This window comes from Theropithecus gelada, chromosome 3, assembly GCF_003255815.1.
Source record: "Theropithecus gelada isolate Dixy chromosome 3, Tgel_1.0, whole genome shotgun sequence".
In the NCBI taxonomy this organism is placed as follows: domain Eukaryota; kingdom Metazoa; phylum Chordata; class Mammalia; order Primates; family Cercopithecidae; genus Theropithecus; species Theropithecus gelada.
The window spans coordinates 126966572-126981446 of NC_037670.1; the positions used below are offsets into that span (position 1 = coordinate 126966572).

The 14875-nt window shown below is 41.4% G+C and overlaps 1 protein-coding gene across 1 annotated transcript in view; it reads right to left on the reverse strand.

Moving 5' to 3' along the window:
• Nucleotides 1-5511: 5511 nt before the first annotated feature.
• Nucleotides 5512-14875, reverse strand: part of CCDC146 (coiled-coil domain containing 146) — a 176483-nt gene continuing 167119 nt past the window's right edge. The window contains exons 16-19 of the mRNA XM_025378737.1: nt 12984-13112; nt 12336-12473; nt 7430-7678; nt 5512-6059 (exon numbers count right to left, since the gene is read on the reverse strand). Of these exons, the coding sequence (XP_025234522.1) occupies nt 5856-6059; nt 7430-7678; nt 12336-12473; nt 12984-13112 (720 nt within the window). The 3' untranslated portion in view covers nt 5512-5855. The remainder of the gene's footprint in view (nt 6060-7429; nt 7679-12335; nt 12474-12983; nt 13113-14875) is intronic.

Sequence of the window (14875 nt, forward strand, 5' to 3'; positions counted from 1 at the left end):
AAACAGTAGACGCTGGCATGGATTCGGCGATCAGGGAATCCCACTTACACTGCTGGTGGGAATGTAAACTAGTACAACCACTATGGAAAACAGTGTGGAGATTCCTTAAAGAATTAAAAGCAGAACTACCATTTGATCCAACAATCCCACTACTGGGTATCTATGTAGAGGAAACAAAGTCATTATTCGAAAAAGATACTTGCACATGCATTTTTATAGCAGCACAATTCACAATGGTAAAATCATGGAACCAACCCAAATGCCCATCAATCAATGAGTGGATAAAGAAACTGTGATACATATATATAGACACACACACACACACGGAATACTACTCAGTCATAAAAGGGAATGAATTAACAGCATTTGCAATGACCTGGATGAGACTTGAGACTATTATTCTAAGTGAAGTTACTCAGGAATGGAAAACCAAACATCATATGTTCTCAATGATATGTGGGAGCTAAGCTATGAGGACACAAAGGCATAAGAATGATACAATGGACTTAGGTGACTTGGGGGGGGAGTGGGAGGGGGCAAGGAATAAAAGTCAACATATATGGTGCGGTGTATACTGCTTGGGTGATGGGTGCATCAGGATCTCACAAATCACCACTAAAGAACTTATTCCTATAACCAAATACCATTTGTAACCCAATAACTTATGGAAAAATTAAATAAAATTATACTTAAAAAATAAGTTATATCAAGTGGCTGATTGGATTAAAGAAAACTAAGACCTAACTGTATGCTGCCTACAAGAAACTCACCTCACTTGTAAAGTCACACATAGACTGAAAGTGAAGGGATAGAAAAAGATATTTCAAGCACATGAAAACCAAAAGTGAGCAGGAGTAGCTATATTTATATGAGACAAGACAAACTTCAAGTCAAAAGCTCTAAAAAGAGACAGAGAAGACCATTATATACTAATAAAGGGATCAACTGAGCAATAAAACAATTATAAATATATATGCACCCAACACCAGAGCACTCAGATATATAAAGCAAATATTAGAGCTAAAGGGAGTGATAGACCCCAGTGCAAAAATAGTTGCAGATTTCAACACCTCATTCTCAGCACTAAACAAATAATCTATATAGAAAATCAACAAAGAAAAATTGGATTTAAACCATACCATGCACCAAATGGACCTAACAGACATTTACAGAACATTTCACCCAACAGGTGAAATGCAGGATACATGTTCTTTTCATCAGCACATGAAACATTCTTCAGGACTGACCATAGGTTAGAAATAAAACAAGTCTCAAAAAAAATTTTTTTTTTTTTTAGATGGAGTCTCACTCTGTTGCCCAGGCTGGAGTGCAATGGTGCAATCTTGGCTCACTGCAACCTCTGCCACCTGGGTTCAAGCCATTCTCCTGCCTCAGCCTCCCAAGTAGCTGAAACTACAGGCATGCGCCACCATGGCCAGCAAATTTTTATATTTTTAGTAGAAACAGGGTTTCACCATGTTGGCCAGGCTGGTCTCAAACTCTTGACCTCAAGTGATCCGCCCGCCTCGGCCTCCCAAAGTGCTGGGATTACAGGCATGAGTCACTGCGCTCGGCCTCCAAATTTATTTTTTAAATCAAAATCTATCAAATATCTGACCATAATGGAATAAAATTAGAAATAAATAATGAGAACATTTGAAACTATACAAATACATGGAAGTTAAACAACATGCTCCTGAATGACCAAAATGAATAGTGAGAGGCAAGTTTATAGCAACAAATGCTTACATGAAAAAACTAGATTTCAGATAACCTAATGATATACCTCAAGCAATTAGAAAATCAAGAACAAATCAAAGTCAAAATTGTAGGAGACACAAATAATAAAGATTACAGCAGAAATAAATGAAATTGAGAGTAAAAAAAATACAAAAGATCAACAAAACAAAAAGTGGGTTTTCTGAAAAAAAAATAAACACATTCAACAAACCATTAACTAGACTAAGGAAAAAAGAGAGAAGACTCAAATAAATGAAATCAAGAGCAAAAAAGGGGATGTCCCAACAGATACAAAAAATAATTCCAGGGTACTTTGAATTACTATATGTCAAGTTAGAAAACCTAGAGGAAGTGAATAAACTCCTTGACATATACAATCTGCCAAGGTTGAATAGGGAAGAACTAGAAAACCTGAACAGATCAATACAAAGCAATTAGATTAAATCAGTAATAAAACGTCTTCCACACCTGTAATCGCAGCACCTTGGGAGGCCAAGGCAGGTGGATCATTCAGGGCCAGGAGTTTGAGAACAGCCTGGCAAAACCCCGTCTCTACTAAAAATTCCAAAAATTAGCCAGGCATGGTAGTGCATGTTTATAATCCCAGCTACTCGGGAGGCTGAGGCAGGAGAATCACTTGAACCTGGGAGGCAGAGGTTACAGTGAGCCAAGATTTGGCCACTGCACTACAGTCTAGGTGACAGAGCAAGACTCTGTCTCAAAACGATAAAATAAAATGAAATATATAAAATAAAATGTAAAATAAAATAAAGTAGTCTTCCAACAAAGAAAAATCCAGATGGTATCATTGCTGAATTCTACTGAACCTTTAAAGAAGATTTTTTTCTTACATGGGTAAATCATGTAATGCTGAAGTTTGAGGTACAAATGATCCTGTCATCCAGGTAGTGGGCATAGTACCCAACAGGTAGTTTTTCAACTCTCCCCACCTCCCTCCCTCTTCTCCCTAATAGTCTGTTGCTTCCACCTTTATATCCATGTGTACTCATTGTTTAGCTGCCACTTTTAAGTGACAACATGTAGTATTTGGTTTTCTGCTCCTGTGTCCATTGGCTTAGGTCAGTGGCCTCCAATTGTATCCATGTTGCTGCAAAGAATGTGATTTTATTCCTTTTTTATGGCTGTATTCTATGGTGTATATGTATCACATTTTCTTTATCCAGTCCAGTGTTAATGGGCATCTAGGTTGATTCCATGTCTTTTCTATTGTGAATAGTGCTTTGATGAATGTACAAGTGCACATGTGCTTTTAGTAGAACAATTTATTTTCCTTGGGTATATACCCAGTAATGGGATTGCTGGGTTAAATGGTAGTTCTGTTTTTAGTTCTTTCTGAAGTGGCTGAACTAATTTGACATTCCCACCAGCAGTGTTAAGCATTCCCTTTTTCCTGCAACCTTACCAACATCTTTTTTTTGTGTGTAACTTTTTAATAATAGCCATTCTGGCTTGGTGTGGTGGCTCATACTTATAATCCTAGCACGTTTTGGAGGCTGAGGCAGGAGGATTGCGTGCGGCCAGGAGTTTGAAAGCAGCCTAGGTCATATAGTGAGACTCCATCTCTACAAAAAATAAAAATATTAGCTGGGTGTGGTGGTGTGCACCTGTAGTCCCAGCTACTCAGGAGGCTGAGGTGGGAGGATCACTTGAGCCCTGGAGGTGGAGGCTGTAGTGAGCCAAGATCATGTCACTGCACTCCAGCCTGTGTGATAGAGTGAGACTCTGTCTCCCAAAATAAATAAAATAAAACAAAACAACAATACTACCCAAAGCAATCAACAGATAGATTGCAGTCACTATCAAAAAACTAATGGCATTCTTCAGAGAAATAGGAAAAACAATCCTAAAATTTGTATATAACCACAAAAGACCCCAAATCGCCAAAGCAATCCTGAACAAAATGAACAAAGCTGGAGGTATCACACTACCACATTTCAAATATACTACAAAGCTCTAGTAACCAAAACAGCATGACACTGGGATAAAAACAGATAGATGGACCAATGGAACAAAATAGAGAATCAAGAAATTCATCCACATATCTATAGACAACTGATTTTTGACAAAGGTGCCAAGAATACTCATTGGGAAAAGGACAGTCTCTACAATAAATGGTACTGGGGAAACTGGAGGTCCTTATACAGAAGAATGAAACTAGTCCCCTACCTCTGACCCTATTTAAAAATCAACTCAAAATTATCAAAGACCTAAATATAGGACCCAAAACCATAAAACTACTGGAAGAAAACATAGGAGAAATGCTTCAGGACATTGGCCTGGGAAAATATTTTATGAATAAGACCTCAAAACACAGGCAACAAAAGCAAAAATAAACAAATGAGATTACATCAAACTTTAACCTTCTGCACAGCAAAGGAAACAACAGAGTGAAGACAACCTACAGAATCAGAGAAAATAGTTGCACACTAATCATCCAATAGGGGATTCATATCCAGAATAAATAAGGGACTCAAATATCTTAACACCAAAAAACACTACAAAAACAACAATCTGATTTAAAAATGGGTAAATGACCTGAACAGACATTTCTCAAAAGACATACAGATGGCCAACAGGTATATGAAGAAATGCTCAACATCACTAATCGTCAGGGAAATCAGGGAAATAGAAATAAAAAAAAAACATGAGGTATCATCTCACCCCAACTATGATAGCTATTACCAAAAAGTTAAAAAACAACAAATGCTGGTAAAGATACAGAGAAAAGGAGCTCTTATATACACTGTTGGTAAGAATGTAAACTAGAGAAGTCACTATGAAGAATGATATGGAAGTTCCTCAGAAAACTACAAATAGAACTAACATATGATCCAGCAGTCTCCCTACTGGAAATTTATCCAAAGGAAAGAAAATCAGAATACTGAAGAGACATCTGCACCCCCATATTTACTGCAGTGCTATTCACAATAGGCAAGATATGAAATCAACCTAGGTGTCCAACAACAGATAAACACATAAAAGAAAATGGGAGTTACACACACACACACATACACATACATATCATACACATAATGGAATACTATTCAGCCACAAAAAAGAACAAAATCCTGTAATTTGTGGCATCGTGAAAGGAACTGGAGGATATTATGTTCATTGAAATAAACCAGGTACAGAAAGTTAAACACCACATGTTCTCACTCATTTGTGTAAGCAAAAAACTGTTCTCACTCATGTGGAAGCTAAAAGTAGAACAGCGGATACAAGAGGCTGGGAAGGTTAGGGGAAAGGATGAGGAAAGGAAGGAATAGGGGTAGATTTGTTAATAGACACAAAATTACAGTGAAATAGGTGGAATAAGTCCTATGTTCTATACCACTGTAGGATGACTATAGGTAACAATAATATATAGTTTCAAACAGCTAGGAGGATACTGAATATTCCTAACACAAAGAAATGATAAAGTTTGAATGTATACGCTAATTACCCTGATCTGATCACTATACATTATATGTACTGAAACTTCACTATGTACCCCATGAGTAGGTACAATTATTATTAGTCAAAAAAGTAAAATGAAAAAAAATGCAAACAGCCATGACAAGTTTCACTACTTTACATAATTTAGATTTACCAAGATTAAGTGCTACTTCTTATTCGACAAAGTGAGTTATGCCTTTGCAATACCTGAGATATTTTCCTTTTCAAATAGCCATTGTTTCTTTTTAAAGTGTGTAGATTGAACAGTATTTGTTTTTTCTTTAATAAACAAAGACTACTCTGCCAATTTCTGTACTTCATTGAAAACAGATTTATTTTTAGTGCATTTTTATAGCACCTTGCCAACTACAAATTTCTGGAATGTACTCAACACAAAGAGTGAAAAAGAAAATATAAGCAATTCAAATATATACTTTGACATATAAATGTAGGACAGTTCTGTGTCCTATTCAATGTCATGAAAGGTATAGTAGTTGGTAGGTAAAAAGAAACCATGTTGTACTCTGTTGTTGACTAATTGTGGTTACCTTACTTATCAATAAAATTGGAAGTATTATGCTCACATTTTTCACCTGTGGGTACAAGGAAGCCTGGTGGAAGTCCTCTCCTTGAGAGGCCTGGATTTGTTCACCTACTCAGATTTCAATTGGCTTTATAATAGGTTTCCTTATGTGCCTCATATTGGCTCCAGGTTCACTGGGTTTAAAAGGAGCCAAAGCACCATAAGGTTTTGGCAAAGGAAGAGTGGCCTCTGCTTCTGGGATGTAGGCATTTGGACGCTGCTCTGCAGTCGTGTAAACACCATTGGGCATCTGGCGATTATCTGCTTCCAAGAACTCCTGCAAAGAATGATTTTTCCTTTTCAGTTCTCTGAAAACTCTGGTGAAGTCACTTTATCCTTAGGTCCCAAAAGACGCAGCTGGCCTGGACAGTCTTTGACTGTGCTAGCTGATACTCCCCAAAGGGATGGCAGGAGTAGGAGGGTGGAATCACACCACCCACACACACACACATACACACACCCCCACACACACACCCACACCCACCCCTCATTGGAATGGGCTGTATTGCTTCAGCATCACATTATTCCTGGAGTTTAGGGTTTTTCAAAGACTGCTTTGTGGGTCCTAACTATGTTTCCACCTCAATATCTGTCATCAAGCACTAATTATTTCCCTGTTTTTGACAAAGGCAGAGCAACATATTTCCTTTGGTAAGTCATTGGTGAGCAAATATTACAATGGAAGAGATAGAGGAGTAAAGTGCAACCAGAGGAGGAAAATGGTCACTAGCTTGCTCTGAGCCGCAACGTTTTCGAGATTTTGCCTGTGCCTCTGGAAAACAGAGTAATCACTTACTGCACTAAAAAGCCCTCTGATAAATGACAGTGGGACACCACAGGTAAAATCTGAATGCCCTAAAAGGAACAGTCCCAGGTGGTGCGGAAATTATAAATCATGTAATTTATACCTGTGCTCAGGTATTCCTAGTGTGTTTTGAATGCAGTTTTGTCTTGGGTTCAGGAGCAAATAGGGACCCTTTTGGTGACATCCACTGGACAGTTTGAGTGAGTTGTACATCTGGAGGATGTAGACTCCTTGGAAAGAGACACCTAATTCCAATCTAAGAATACTGACAGGTCACGGGGGTAGGCAGAAGATCTGGTATCTAACTTGCAGGGGGAGTCAGTGATAGACCTAGCCTTAGGCCAGAGGACTAAGGTGGGAAAATAAAGGGGGGCCGCTGAGGCCTATGATGTACATCAAGCATCTGCAGAAGGCATGGCAACTATAATGTGGGTGGAGGCCTCACTGTATGCTGTGGAGGCCACAGCAGATGAACATGGAACAGTCAGGTGTGGTCTGAGCAAAGGTGCCAAGACAGAGATTGGAGACTTAGAGACAAGACCGATGCCAGCCTGGTCGTCACTATGCTGGTGGAAGGCCATGATGTTCAGCCTCGGCAGCCCAGGATGTAAGGCTGTGGGGTGGGCCCTGTGCTTGCTAAGTGTTCTTCAGTGAGTATTGTGGCACTCTGGATTACTGCACTTTGACTTATCTATAGAATATCTTTAAACACACTTCTAATGACTGTTGGGACTGTGTGTGGTAGAGTGGGGAAATTTTTCTTATACTGTGGGATGAATGACCCCCTGAAAGCAGCCCCTGCTGGCACCCTTTAGAAAAGCAATACAGGAGCCAAAGCCTACCTGAGACTTTTCAGCAAGGGCCAAGGCATGCATTTCTTCATCTCGAAGGACCTTCAACCATTCTTTCTCAATTTCCTTATTGAGTGGCAGACCTTTTTCTATCCTGGAATTGCAAGTGAAGATGAAGTCTTCTTTCTCCCTGACTTCCTTTTGGAGTTCAATGGTTAGGGCTTGTTTCATGGACAGCTCAGCAACAACAGCCATCATTTTCTCAGTTGCATTTTTTATCCTTCTTTGATAGCCGTTCATCTAGAATTAAAGAGCCCAAGGCTTAGTCTATGTATGCGGTCCACGAAGACTTAAAATGGCAGGCTGCTGGCCGTCTATAATGGTGGGGTGCATTTTTGCCTGAAGTCTAACTTAGAATTCACAGAAATTAAGAACTGGAAGAGACTGCAGAGATTGAGCCGAACGCCCTGGTTGTGTAAGGACAAGGAGAGAACAAGAAAAGGATTTGTTTATCTAGTTACTAGATTTCAAGGTGGATAACATTAAGGAGAATAGGTTAGTGCCCATTTTTAAGCATTTTTAAGAGGTAAGAAGGAGAGGTGAAAGGATGTTTTTTTTTGTTTGTTTGTTTGTTTGTTTGTTTTTGAGACAGAGTCTCGCTCTGTCGCCCGGGCTGGAGTGCAGTGGCGTGATCTTGGCTCACTGCAAGTTCTGCCTCCCAGGTTCACACCATTCTCCTGCCTCAGCCTCCCGAGTAGCTGGGACTACAAGCGCCCAACACTACACCTGGCTTTTTTTTTGTATTTTTAGTAGAGATGGCGTTTCACCATGTTAGCCAGGATGGTCTTGATCTCCTGACCTTGTGATCCATCTGCCTTGGCCTCCCAAAGTGCTGGGATTACATGTGGGAGCCACTGCGCCCAGCCAGGGATGTTCTTTTTTTTTTAAATTAAAATAAAGACAAGGTCTTGTTCTGTTGCTCACACTGGAGTATAGTAGTGTGATCACAGCTTACTGCATCCTGGAACTCCTGGACTCAACCGATTCTCCTGCCTCAGCCTCCTAAGTAGATAGGACTATAGCCATGCACCACCACACTTGGCTAATTTATTATTTTTGTAGTGATGGGGACTTGCTGTGCTGACAAGGCTGGTTTTTAACTCCTGGGCTCAAGCAGTCTTCCTGCCTTGGCCTCCCAAAGTGCTGGGATTGCACGCATGACCCACTGTGCCCAGCCAAGAGTGTTCTTGATGCCTAAATTCTAGCTTAATTTGACGTTATTAGTTTGTCACTTATCCAGGGGAAAAAATCTGGTAGAACTAACGTTCCTCTTTGCTTATGTAAGATGATCAGCAGAAGTTCTGCATCTGAAATGACTTTTTAAATGAAAACCGTCACACTGACATGTTGGCGTTATTGATAATTCCTGGTGTGCATCATTACTAGGTCAGAAACATGCATGAGCCGAGCTGGGGAAAACTTAGTCAATAACTTAGAATGAGAGCTGTTCCTGGAGTGTTTTGTCTGTTTGTTTTGAGACAGGGTCTCACTCTGTCACTCAGGCTGGAGCACAGTGGTGTGGTATCAGCTCACTGCAACCTCTGTCCCTGAGGCTCAAGTGATCCTCCCACTTCAGCCTCCCAAGTAGCTGGGACCACAGGTGTGCACCATCACGCCTGGCTATTTGTTTTTGTATTTTTCGTAGAGATGGGGTCTCACTATGTTTCCTAGGCAGGTCTTGAACTCCTGAGCTCATGTGATCTACCCGCCTTGGCCTCCCAAAGTGCTGGGATTACAGGCGTGAGCCACTGCGACCAGACCTTTTTTTTTTTTTTTTTAAACCTATTAATATCAGCTATTTAGCATTAATACAGTTAAAAGATAGCACTAATTGGAAAAAAAAAATCTCAAAAGGCAGGAAAGAAGTAAAACTGGAATTAGGGGTTCCTGTAATCTCTCTGTCTTATAAATGGTAGAATCCTTTAGTGTGATAGCCATAGGGGGCAGTTCAGTGGTGATACCTTCTACCTGGCAACACTCACCAGTTCCACCTACCTTGCCTTATTTTTTCTTCACATCATGTCTCACTGCTGATATGATACATGTTTTTCTCTATTTGATTACAGTCTGTTATCCTGTAGGAATGTACTCTTCATGAGGACAAGGACTATTTGTTTTACTCATCATCATAGTCCCAGTGCTCAGGACAGTGCTTGGAATATAAGAGGCACCCCTGCCCCCAAATTAAAGTTGAATATTTTCTGAATGAAGGAATGAATGAACTCTTAGTCTGTTTCATTCTTTGTTCTTGGACCAGGATAAATTGGGACATACAAATGAGCTTCCAAATATTACACCTAATGTTGAATACCTTCCTCTCCTAAAGAGCATATCCGGTCATATCTGTACCTCTGCTTAGAGGAATGGTACGGCTAGTGATTTACCTGCCTCTGAAAATGTAATAACTGATTATTATATACAAATTTTGCCTCCTTAATGGTAGGTAATATAAATTTTTATGACTTCTATACTGAACTAATTTTTAGGAAGCATGTATCGAATAAAAATGACTACCACTAAAAACTTCAATGAGTCGTAAGTTTTGCCATTTTTATTTGACTTTGACACTTCGGCTTTGACAACTTCCACTAACAGACTGATCAGTCCAGCAGCACTGGTGCAATTCACAACTTTAAGTCATAAAATAAGAAATGCTAAGACTTAGATAAGCTAATGCACTTTGAGTGAATTATCATGTCTGATGTGTCTTTAAATGTTGCTGCCTTTCCTTTTTTAAATGAATTTCCTTTTCTTTGGGGGAAGTCATTTTCCACTCAACCACTGCACACTTGAGTGTGTATGTCCATCTGTGTAACTAGCCAACTTCCCTTCTCTTCCATAAATTAGAAAACAAAGCTTCATATTATTCTGGGTTGCTCCAAGTCTTAACTGAGATTTCCCACTTTCTGCTCCCACTTCTGTTGGGAAATTTGCAAGAGGAGCCATAAGCTATCTAGGAGGAGTGAGGACTTGATGAGATGTGCAATCTTGTTGAATGTGGCTAGGCCACTTATGTGTTCGACTGTGTAATACTTGCAACAACTTCGGCTATCACACCCATTACACAGATGAGAAAACTGAGTTTTAATATCATTTGTCCATCTTTCTCAAGGCCATTTACTAGTTTTGATAAATCATAGATCTGGAATCTGAATGTCTTTCTACTTTCCAGTTCTGCCTACTATGAGATTATCATTTCAAATGGAGGGGGCAGTGAAATCTGGGGAGGAGGAAGAAGCCAATGGAGAGCATGGAAGGTAGGGAAAGGAAAGGGGAGAATGATTGTTAGACTAGGACTCAGCTGTGCTGGAGCTTTCCTGGCTACGGAAAGTGGCCACTATGTACATTTCCCTAGCATTACTGTTGCCTTCCAGGCAACTCTGCCATCAGCTTTGATAAGTCAGGCCTCAGTGAAAATGACTTCCCCCAAGGAAAGGGAAATCCATTTTGCAAAAGGCAGGCAGGCAACATTTATTTAAAGGAATATCAGACATGCTAATTCAGGCAAAGTGCCTGAACTTAACTAAGCCTTAGCATCAGTCCAGTGGCAGACGTGTGACTCACAACTTTACCTTAGTTTATGAGGCAAAGTTGTGATTTGCATACCTGCCACTGGCCTGATCAGTCTATTCATGGAAGTCGTCAGAGCAGAAGCATAAGAGTCAAATAAAAATGGCAAAGATAGTCTAAGATTTACAATCATTTCTTGTTTAGTGTGCCACATGTGCTTCTGAAACAGAACTGGTTATTTATCTTGTAAGTGTTTTTCTAGAGTCTGGTATATGCTAGGCATTGGGGAAATTAAGAACAAGGAACAATTGCTGCCCTCAGGAGCCCACAGTCTCTGGTGTGGGTATTACCATTATCTGTTTTCATCTGTCTCTCCCTACTAGACCCTGTGAGCTTCCTATGGTGTAAACAATGTGTCCCTTCCTCTTTGTTTCTGAACTCATGCCTAGCATGAGTGTAGCACATAGCAGGTGTTCAGTAATTACTGTTGACTGGCTGAACTCTGTACTGGTGGGATGCTCCAGAGGACCCCAGAGGCCAGGTGAGTGGCCAAGCCTCTGATGGCTCTATAGTACGCGTGAAAGGCCTTGCATGAATGGTCTTGTGTAGGGGTAGACTGAGGAAGGAGGGAGTCCCGCGCGTGCACAGACATGACGCAGAAATGGAACAGGCACTGGGGGTACAGGCTGATGGGGCAATTCCCCAAATGAACCTTCGTTGGAAGCAGGACTCAGAGCCACAGGAAGCCTGGCGAGACCTGTGGGAGTCTAGGGGGACTTCTAGGGGCTCTGCTGGCTGCTCCTTTCAGTGCAGCTTCTAGCAGTCCCACCCCCACCCTGAGGCTTTGGATCTGCCATCCTAGCCTCTTATGCTTATTAAATTAAGGGGTTCTGTGTTCCTGGCCTTTCCTCACCAGTGGTGCCTGGTGGGCACCTCCCTGGTGCAGTTGGTCTGGGTGTTGTGTGACTGCATTTCTCTTAACAGTCCCTTTCCATTTCTGGGTTCTGGCTGAGTTCTGGATTGGAGCAGTCCCTACTAAGATCACTGGATAAGTGAGGCGCTCCACTTAAAAGGAACTAGAAAGGATTTCACTTTGTGCATGGGATACAAAGATAATAATGGTCATAGTTGGATAGTTGCCCTGCTAAGTGAAACTTGAATACTGTCATTTAAAAGCTTAAGTTTTGCCACTGCGAAGTGAATTTGTTCAGGGAGTAATATTGAAACATTTTGGACAATTCTGAGTCATCCTTCCGTTTTTCTAAGTTTCCCTAGTCATAAAGCCTAATCTCTCCAGTGCTTCCCTCAATAAATCTATCAGTCTGTGGAAAATAAAAGGTAATAAAGGAGCAGGGGCAGAAGGGAAAAGGCAGGGTCTCAGGCCTACCTTCTTGGCTAAGAGCAGCGTGTCCTGCTTGCAGTCCTGAGTTTTGCTGCAGAGCCTGTCTGTGAGCCGGGAGACCTGTTCATAGATGAAATCCTTCTCCAGCAGCTTCTCCTCCTTCTTGGCCAGTTGTAGTTCCAGCTATGTTTGAAAATAGTTTCAAGAGGAAGAAAAAATGTCATCCAAGACAAAATCCTATTTCCTAATTAGAGCACTATTTCCCCCTACCCCCTACAAAATACCTCTGGAAAGTGTTTAGAGCTGGGTTAAGTCAAGACTTCCCCTGCCCCAGCCCCTGTAGATACCTCTGAGGAGTAGGGCCCCCTCAGCTCTACCTAGCATCCACATCACCATTCTTCTGATGTGTTCCCATCAGGAAGACAAATTAATCCATTTAAGATGCCAGAATTACTCCTTTGGGCCATGAGAGAAAGGTGCCTTCGGAATCTCAAAACCACTGGATTGGAACTTCTTTTGTCAAGTGTCTAAATCAAGCTTAGAACGTATGACTAGATTACAACGAAAGGACTATATTAGTGACTCGAATAACGAAGGATAGGTCTGTCAGCATAACATGAAACAGTACTGTAGGTATCTGTGAACTACATCAACAAGGGGCTACCAGATGCAATTTTAAGCAAGAATGTTTACCTTGTCTAATTTTTTGATCATTTCCTTTTCAGTCAGATCTTTCCCTGGAAGGAAGCGAGCTCTGTTCTCACCGTCAGGCTTTATGAACTGTTTCTCCAGGTCTTTAATTCTGTCTGTACACTGTGAAAACTATTAAGAAAAAAACAATTAACTTTAAAATGAATTCTGTAGCTCAGTAAATTTGAAAATCACATTGCCTAGGGTCTTCAGAGTTTTTCAGTAGGACCAACCCAGACAAGGGTAGAAGAGAACTCTGTTTTCTTAACACCCCATCAGATGGGCCCTGCTTAAGTGACGTTTCTGCTCATTTATGGTACTGCAATGATGATGTCTATAACTGACCATACAAGGTGAGGCAGTGCCTTCTGGGTCATAGAAAAAGCTGATTTCATAAGCAACCCTTGATTGCTTCCCATTTGGGTCATGTTCATGGGATGCTGCGTGGTTGCAGGGCTCCAAGTATACAGCCTGATATGGTTGGATGTGCCCCTCCAAATCCCATGTTGAATGAAATGTGATCCCCAGTGTTGGAGGTGGGGCCTGGTGGGAGGTGTCTGGATCATGGGGGCAGGGTGGAGCCTTCATGAACGGCTTGGTGCTGTCCTTACGAAAATGAGTGAGTTCTCACTCTATGAGTTCAAGTGACATCTGGTTGTTTAAAAACAGCCTGGCTCGGCTGGGCGCGGTGGCTCAAGCCTATAATCCCAGCACTGTGGGAGGCTGAGGCTGGCAGATTGTGAGGTCAGGAGATCGAGACCATCCTGGCTAACATGGTGAAACCCTGTCTCTACTAAAAACACAAAAAATTAGCCAGGTGTGGTGGCGGGTGCCTGTAGTCCCAGCTACTCAGGAGGCTGAGGCAGGAGAATGGCATGAACCCGGGAGGCGGAGCTTGCAGTGAGCCGAGATTGCACCACTGCACTCCAGCCTGGGTGACTGGGCGAGACTCCGTCTCAAAAAAAAAAAAAAAAAAAGGCCTGGCTCCTCGGCTTCTTTCTTTTGCTTCCTCTCGCTACACAACGTGCCTGCTCCCCCTTCACTTTCCACCATGATTGGAAGCTTCCTGAGGCCCTCACCAGATGCAGATGCTGGCACCATGCTTCCTACACAGCCTGCAGAATCATGAGCCAAAATAAACCTCTTTTTGTTATGTTGCCCAGCCTCAGGTATTTCTTTACAGCAATGCAAATGAACTAATACACAACCTTCACCTCTTCATTGCAGGTTGTTACAGAGACCAGGGTAACTAGCATAAAACACGCTGGACTTCATTTCAAAACACTTGGCTGGCAACGGGTTTAATGGCTTCCCAAAGAAGGAGAAAAACATTCTTAATCATTGAACCTACCTAATGTATGCTCTGTGAGGAACAGCTTGGGCTATTTGTATTTTTTCTGCTAAATCCCTAATATAGTGTCATATGTATTAACTCTATTTGTTGAATCAGTGAGATTTTGGAGGTGAATGAAGAAACATGGCTACTCCTAAATAGGAAGGGTAGCCACACTTAGTTTTTGCTTTATAGGGAGAGAGATGTAGAGCATGGTGACAACCAAGAAGCATTATTTTTCAGTTTTCCTACTGAATACCTGTGTAATCTCAGGTAAATCATTTGTCTTCTCTAAACTTTAGTTTCCTCACTTGTCAAATAGGAAGAAAAAGCTCAGTCCCACAGGGTTGATCCATCAAATGAGATAATGTATTTATGGTATTTTACAACATGTCTAAGACTGATACAGGTAGGCCGGGCGCGGAGGTTCACGCCTGTAATCCCAGCACTTTGGGAGGCCGAGGCGGGCGGATCACAAGGTCAGGAGATTGAGACCATCCTGGCGAACAGAGTGAAACCCTGTTTCTACTAAAAATACAAAAAATTAGCCGGGCGTGGTGGC